The sequence below is a fragment of the Glandiceps talaboti genome, chromosome 2 (assembly GCF_964340395.1).
Source record: "Glandiceps talaboti chromosome 2, keGlaTala1.1, whole genome shotgun sequence".
Lineage (NCBI taxonomy): Eukaryota > Metazoa > Hemichordata > Enteropneusta > Spengelidae > Glandiceps > Glandiceps talaboti.
In genome coordinates this window covers 6,690,601-6,698,372 of record NC_135550.1, presented here as the reverse complement: position 1 = coordinate 6,698,372, position 7,772 = coordinate 6,690,601, and the positions used below count along the sequence as shown (strand labels likewise).

The window sequence follows — 7,772 nt, the reverse complement described above, 5'->3', positions numbered from 1 at the left end:
TCAAATTTTGTGGATTTTCAAAGCAATTCCTCCGACCCCCCCCCCCCCCGGCGTAAATAATGATGGCTCCCTAACATCAGCTGTGGCTTTTACAAATTAAGAGCAACACTCTAATGTTTTTTTTTGTTACCAGTTACATATTATTATTTGTTGTTTTGTTCATATCTGTTAAAAAAGCTTAAAGACTTGATTTTTGTATTTTTAACTTGAACTGTAAATATATATTTTCGGTACAAATGTAACTTTAATAGCAGACATGTCAGAAACCGATCAATAGTATCACATGTGATACTTTAATAGTAGACATGTCAGAAACCGATCAATAGTATCACATGGTGATGAATTATGTGTTTGCAAGCACACAGTGGAAAAAAAAGGTCTTTAAACTTTGTGTTGTCCTTGGACAGATAAATTTATATACACAGTTTTATCTTATCTTTGTGATTGATATTGACATTCTGCTAAACGAATCAATTATGACAAATAATAAATGCTGCCACCTGCCACTAAGTACCAAAAATGACAGGTGCCATTGATAACACTTCCAGTGGAGATAAATCTCTTCCTACTGCACAAATAGACAATTAATTCTAAATTTGTATTGGCAAGGATTAGTTTGAAAAGAGAATACACTTTGCTGATTATATCACACTATTTATTGCGACTGTTCAAAATATTATAATTATTGCCACTGTACTATTATCGCATTAACATTTCATGTAAGTCCTGCTCCATTATCACTAGAAATGTAAAATCTAGTACATACAATCCTACTATGATAAAATACACACTGTGGTAGTCCAGTAAAACTCTTCTCTCTACTGTCATATATCCTAACTCTATGACAGAATTAAGAAATTCCATGCAATGCAATCTGAGCAAATGATGAACATAACAATCATGATTGCTTTATCGTGATTCACAGATGGGTTTATTGTTGGTCCCTAAAATCCTGGTAGCTGAGCTGTAGATGCATAGTTTTCCTCTTGTGATAATTATACAAATCATTACAGACAACAAATCAAGTCATTTTAATGTCTGAAAACTATTTTCTTGTGAACAAGTCCCAAATATTACATTAAATGTGATAAATCAAGACTCCCAAATGCAATACAATGATCTACATACTTACAAACCATGGTCTGAAGCATTTCGCAGCAAAATAATATCTTGGGTATGTTTGCAGGCTTAGTTCAAAGCTTGACCATCGGGTAAAATATATTGTAATACAAGGCCGATAGTAAATCACCCATACAAAATGATAATACCAAATGAATTTACCAAAACTTTCAGCTTAATAGGAAGATTCAATTTAAAATTTATTTTTTTATCATAAATTCTGTATCGTCAAATTTACAAGCCCCTATAAAGACAGATCAATCTCTTATGTAATAAGATTGGCAGTCATTTACCTTGTTTTACCTAGTTCAATATTTTCATGCTTACCTTTATTTAACAATAAGGTCTAGAAGATTTAAGATAGAATTTCAACCAGAAAAGTTTTCATATATACATGAACCTGATCTAAGTGTTATTACGACATTAAGGCTGCTTAATAATCTTGCTGTGTTGATAGATATTGTGTCCCTAAGTTGCATCTCTATAACTTTCATCTATGCAGACATACCACTATGCCTTATGCCATGAGGTATCACCAGATTCAGATAGCAATTTTGCTGTGTGCCTGTTATGATGCACAATTTCCCAACGCATCATCCAGGGTCCAGGAATAGTTGTGTCAAATTCGTCTACATCTTTACCCTATATTATGAAAATGAAAAAAATAGAGAAAAAAACTTAAAATAAATACAAATGGGAATCCTCAATCCCTCCTAGCCTGAAAGATCCAGGTGTTCTTTCCACTTACATGGGTAGTGAGTGGTTATGTAAGATAAGAGGGCTGATGACTGGTCCTTTCACACGAAATACCTCCAAGCGTAACAAACAAACAAACACATGTAAACTAAAATTAATGAGAACTATCTATCTAATATTTCTTGAAAGAATTTCAAATGAAAATGAACATAACAGCTTTGACAATACTACAAATTCACTCTTATGAAAATATGGATTAGCTGTTATATTTCAAGAACTTCAGATTATTTTTACAGAATTTCAATTATTTCCTTGCCTATGAATAAAATAATACTAAGCGTTGGGGTATTAAAACTATCTGAAATGAAAAGGTAGCCAAGAATGAATAGTCAAGATGACAGAAATGACAATGTCATGATTTTTGCTCCTGTCTCTGTTGGTAAGATCAGCATATTACACAAATCATGAGAGAAATTTCCTTTGTATAGGTGACAAAGATGTATAAATATCATTCTAACACCCACCTCTGTTGATTTATGAGCCTCAGAATGTCTGTCCACTTTATCAAAGGCATCAAAGTCTATTATATACTTGGGATCTTTGCTTGTTTTCATCAAGACATGGTTTTTCAATCCATAGAAGCCATTAGGAAGATCAGGTCTTTGCCATCTTAAATCCAAACTCCATCGAATATCCTCTGAATAGTTCTCCAAACTACAAACAAAAATTTTGATTAGGTTACTCCAACGACTATCACCAGAGCTACATGGTTGTTGTTAGCATTAATTTACCTTAAAATGAAGTCTGTTTAAAGCTTTCAATATCTGATATAAAGACATGCAATCTTTTGACAGAATTTATGGTTGAAACTTTTGTCATCATACATGTCTTATCACTCCATGTCAAGATTTATTAGGTTTCATACAGCTACTTTCTATGTTCGTGTGATCAATGTCTTTCTATCAGCAATAACTTTCATCTACCATAAAATAATATACAGCTGGGTTGACGGGCAAAATCGTGGTTCATATCTAACTCAAGGAATTTGGCTATTCAGAAACAAATGGCAGCGGTGACACTGGAATCCGTAACCTGCAGATTCCAAGCCTGCCACTCTAACCACTACACCTAATATACAGTGCAGAACTAGGTAAAACATGATAATCTCACCTTCTATGTGGTATCATATTGTTAATAAACAACACACCCCCATAAGGCACCTCACATGTAACGACGTCTTCCTTCATATTTACATTTAAGGATTTTTCCATTTCCTCTTCCTTGAGGTCTACGTACCAAGTTCCTCCAGCACAACATACATGTTTGGCCAGAATACCAGACCTATGGCCTCCCTTGATAACCTACATTGTTGAACAGATTAGAAGTTATTATTTTGTCAAACCTATATTATTGAAATTTGAATTATATTTGTTTGAAATATTGTATTATTAAATCACCAAATGCAATTTTGAAGTAAAATTCATGTAACGTGCAAAATAAACTTATATTATTTCATTGCTAAATACATGAGCTTAACATTGAATTTATCAAATTAATGTTTTATCCAATTTTAATTAGTTATATGCCAAGTAATGTTATTTTAAACATTCAAACCGATATTTAATGATTTATTAAATTCAATATGTCAAATTGTTCAATCATAAACTTCATTAACTATAAATCTAAATTTATGATATTTAATAAATCATACATGTTATAGAAAATCACACACCATAGAAATTTCTACTGTTCGGTTAATTTACCTGCATACATCCATTATGTTCATTAGTATCTAACAATGGAATCCAGGCTGTTGGCTGTAAAACATTCTTAGCATCTGGATCCAAATATGCAGAATCTGAAATATATACAAAATGTATACCACTAATCTGAAATGTATACCACTAATCAAGTGTTGCTACCTTTCAGAAACACTTGGTGCTGGGAATTGCAGATGATGAATGACCATACATCTATGCACACTTTCTACAGAAATCCATTCAAGTTTGGGACTACATGACAGGGCTATGCTGCACACTCCACACCATGTTGCTGTGGCTTTCCAGGTTAGGCCATAGGCTATTCCAGAGTCACCCAGGCCCAGTAATACAGCACCTGCAGGCTCTGTGTGAGTAATTGTCCCCTCTTTAAGTCATTATTCCAGAAATCCCCCCAAATAGCACTCATCTTTTGAGTGAGACCACAGCTGAGTGATACACATTAAGCCTGCACAACACTCACCCTGGGTTTGGGTCAGCCACAGAAAAATCACCAGAAACACATTTTTGCACAAATAAATATCATCCACAGCTGTTGGATGAGAAATCAATTATTCTTTCACAATATTTCGTACACAATGAACCATTAACACACTACATGAAAAACAACATGATCAGAAAACATTTCAATCTATTAGATATAGATATGTTACCTTGGTGCCAGGGTACTGTGGCTTCTTCATTGTGAGGGGTCTGTCCAATGATAAAAAGATAGATAAGTGATAATGTTACAAACTTGTATTAAATATTATATCACATTAGATATTTGATATGCAGATAAGAAAGAGAAATAAATAAATAAATAAACAAACAAACAAACAAACAAACAAACAAACAAATAAATAAATAAATAAATAAATACAATTACAGACTGAGAATGAGGAATATGTGAATTGACTGCAAATATACAAGATGTACCATGTATTTTCAGGCAATTAACTTAAAATAAAAATTTATTCTTCCATATTTAGCACATACACTTATCTGCAAGCAACATTCTTTCTTTTTCAATACCACAGACAATGTTGTAACCTATACTAGAGATATGTAAAAATAACTTGATTTAAACTACTTTCAGTTACATTATGCAAAACAATTCACTTGAGTATTGTTGAGAGCTGACCTTGACTCGGAGATTCCAGACAGGATGACCAGCAATTTCTGGACCAATAATCTGTTCAGCTACATTCAGGAGTCTATCATTGGACCAGAGATCTCGAAAAGCCTATAGATAAAAGAGACAAATGCCATAGTATTAAACAATCCCAAGTGTTTCTCTTTATCTACAGTTTGAGAAATACAATAATGTTTAGTATTAATTCCTGGCAACTTCACTTATATGTTTCATCTAAAAATGCAAATTATTATATTAAAAAAAAGCTTTTCGCGAAGCGTAAAACCAGACACTAACTGATGGTACCATGTTAATTTTCTATTTGTGATGACTTTCTTTCCGTTTTCCCAAAATCATTTGTTAATGATTTGTTTTAATTCACCATTGTGTTGGGTTTATTTGAATCAACAGCTGAACAATAACCAAGCAAGGTCAGTAACTGGAATCACATAAATGTGTTTGCTCAGCCTTACTATTGTAACAATTACCTATTATTAAGTCTTACCTGGGGTAACCAGCCTGTCTTGTGTAAAAGAACAGCAGCTCCTGGAAATTGCTGTTCAATCAGAGTCATTCTTTTGAAAAGACCCACATCACTATGTTTTTCTTTGTTGTGTGTAAGAAACAAAATAAAAGAGAATGTTAGTTAAACTTTGGATGTCATATTTTCTGTTGTAAATTCATCAAAAAGCTTATCATTATGAATTTATTTCAACCCAAGACAAAGACTAATTCCCTTTTAAACCGTATCAAAACTACTAGTTCATTTAGGTACCTACTTTTAATTTTTCCAGCATCGTATAGTTTATTGACTAGCTTGTCAACACAGCTTGACACTGCCTCTCTCACTGGTTGTAGTTCTTCTCTGCTGAAGTAATCAGGTACTAGCACATAACCCTAGTAGACAAAAACAGGGGCAATATGAAGTTGCAGCATAACTGCAAAGTTTGGGTAAGGACTGAATGTATGTATGGGTTGATTGATATCCATCACTGTTATCATTGTAAAAGACACCATTATTTGGTTATTGCTATAGGTGTATCCATGCTTACTATGCACATTTGTGTTTATTTTCAAATGATTATTCACTTGACTACCCCTCATTATTGTCATATACGCAAAAGTAACTTGCTAATTGGGCCAGAGATTTTGAAAACCCATAGTTAAGAGATAATTGTTACTGTTGCTATGGCTGTGGCAATGGTTGCTCTACACATTAGTGTTATTTTAGAGTGATCATTCACTTGACTACTCATCACTGTTGACACTGGATTTCAGTGGATGTTGTCAAGGATTTGACCATCGTAGGTAAGAAAGTAACTGTCAATTTCTTGAATTTTTATTGACTGATAACCCATACCATCTTATCTTGCAAATAACAAGCATTAAGCTGTTGCCAAGTCATGGTTGTTAGGAATATGTGTATCATTGTCTTAAGCTAGAAACCTATTAGAACTAATCAAATTTCAACCCCGTTATTTTTGAGTTTCTTACCAAATACTACATTTTAGACACACATGAATTTACCAATCTATGATGAGATTATCTAGTGTTCAACAAGAATATCTCAATCAAACTTAGACAACCCACCCAAGTTAGTCGGATCTAGACCTAATTTGCATACTGATAATGGGGTCATCTATGTTTGGAATAGCGTTTTATCTAGACACCCTCAAAAATATCCCAACTAGTTTTCAGATAAATCTGCTGAGTGTAGTTTACATAGTTCACATAGCTACTTGAGCAAATATCACTTTTTTAAAAGCCATTACTTGCATATGAAAATACTGTGGAAATACAGCATTGCAAACTCTAGAATTATCATTTACACTCTGTTACAAGTTAGAATAATGTAGAGACTTTTGACGGCATGGCAAATGTCTAGCCTTGAATCTGCAGATTTAGAATTGTTGAATATAGAAGCTATAGGGTCAGCCTGTGTAATTCATTGCAGTGACATCACCAAAAACAGTCACCATTATCATGTCCTTGGTTGACATAAGGGTTTTATAATTCTATTATTTCACGACTTCAAGAGATAATATTATAATCAGTTTATAATTAATGATTACCACACCTCTTCAAAGAACTGTACCAGTTGCTGTGACGTCAGCTGTCCTGGTTTCTTTTCTGTTGGTTGAGTTGGAATAGTAGTAAACAGCGATGGATCCTCTGATCGTTCCACCATCCTTACAACAGTTTTACTGTACAAATTTGCCGAGAATTGATCAGTTCGTCATCGATGGTGGACGACGCTTATTATACGTGGTTGACCTAGGCACAGAAATGGCAGAAATCATGTGATGTCATGAACCGAGGAGGACTTTGACCAAGTTGGAATAAGATTAAGAACTATTATATGAACGTGTCGAATGGCCATGGTGCATTGTTGAAATGCACCCAGCTTTTTTGTCACATTCACACATTTTATGATTTGTTGTTATTTATATATAAATATATAGATTGTATATATAAATATTTACTTACGTTATTGTATTAACATTTCAAGGTCGTGGATCAATCACTTGAACACATCTGTCACTCAGCCCCTTTGAAGAGAACAATGTTTTTTTTACACATGTAAGTCAACGCGATATATCTTTTTGATTGATTGATAATTGTGTGTATAGTCCGTGGGCCGACCCCTGAAACACCCTCTAGAAATAGGAGTTGTTGTGACTACAAGATCTTGTAGTCACCAAGACCCCCTACAACGAAGTGACAGAATTAGGGGGTGGGGGCGGTGGCCCACGGACTAGTATATTGTTTGTATTCGTGAACTAACGCCGACGGCAGTTCAGGAGTAAGAAACATAACAGTAACTGAGTACTGTCATGAAGAAATTATTACATTTTTTGGGTCGCTTTACGGTTTACAAAAATGTAATAGCTATATAAAGCCTAGAATCCAGGCAATTGAGTATTTTGAATTTTGATTTCCCCATATATCTCGAATTCAAAACTCAAAACCCCCATCCGCATGGATTCCTGGCTAGTTTACAGTGTGCTCTCCGGTCAAAAACAAACATTATTATTTCGTCATGAGCGACAATTGAATACTTTGTA

General features: G+C 34.0%; 1 protein-coding gene across 1 annotated transcript in view; it reads right to left on the bottom strand.

The window, feature by feature from the left end:
- Positions 1 to 309: 309 nt before the first annotated feature.
- LOC144452656 (uncharacterized) overlaps positions 310 to 7,772 on the bottom strand; it is a 7,607-nt gene continuing 144 nt past the window's right edge. Inside the window, exons 2-11 of the mRNA XM_078143801.1 lie at positions 7,195 to 7,256; positions 6,785 to 6,981; positions 5,487 to 5,604; positions 5,213 to 5,313; positions 4,717 to 4,818; positions 4,247 to 4,286; positions 3,579 to 3,673; positions 2,986 to 3,176; positions 2,340 to 2,529; positions 310 to 1,761 (exon numbers count right to left, since the gene is read on the bottom strand). Of these exons, the coding sequence (XP_077999927.1) occupies positions 1,630 to 1,761; positions 2,340 to 2,529; positions 2,986 to 3,176; positions 3,579 to 3,673; positions 4,247 to 4,286; positions 4,717 to 4,818; positions 5,213 to 5,313; positions 5,487 to 5,604; positions 6,785 to 6,895 (1,080 nt within the window). The 5' untranslated portion in view covers positions 6,896 to 6,981; positions 7,195 to 7,256 and the 3' untranslated portion in view covers positions 310 to 1,629. The remainder of the gene's footprint in view (positions 1,762 to 2,339; positions 2,530 to 2,985; positions 3,177 to 3,578; positions 3,674 to 4,246; positions 4,287 to 4,716; positions 4,819 to 5,212; positions 5,314 to 5,486; positions 5,605 to 6,784; positions 6,982 to 7,194; positions 7,257 to 7,772) is intronic.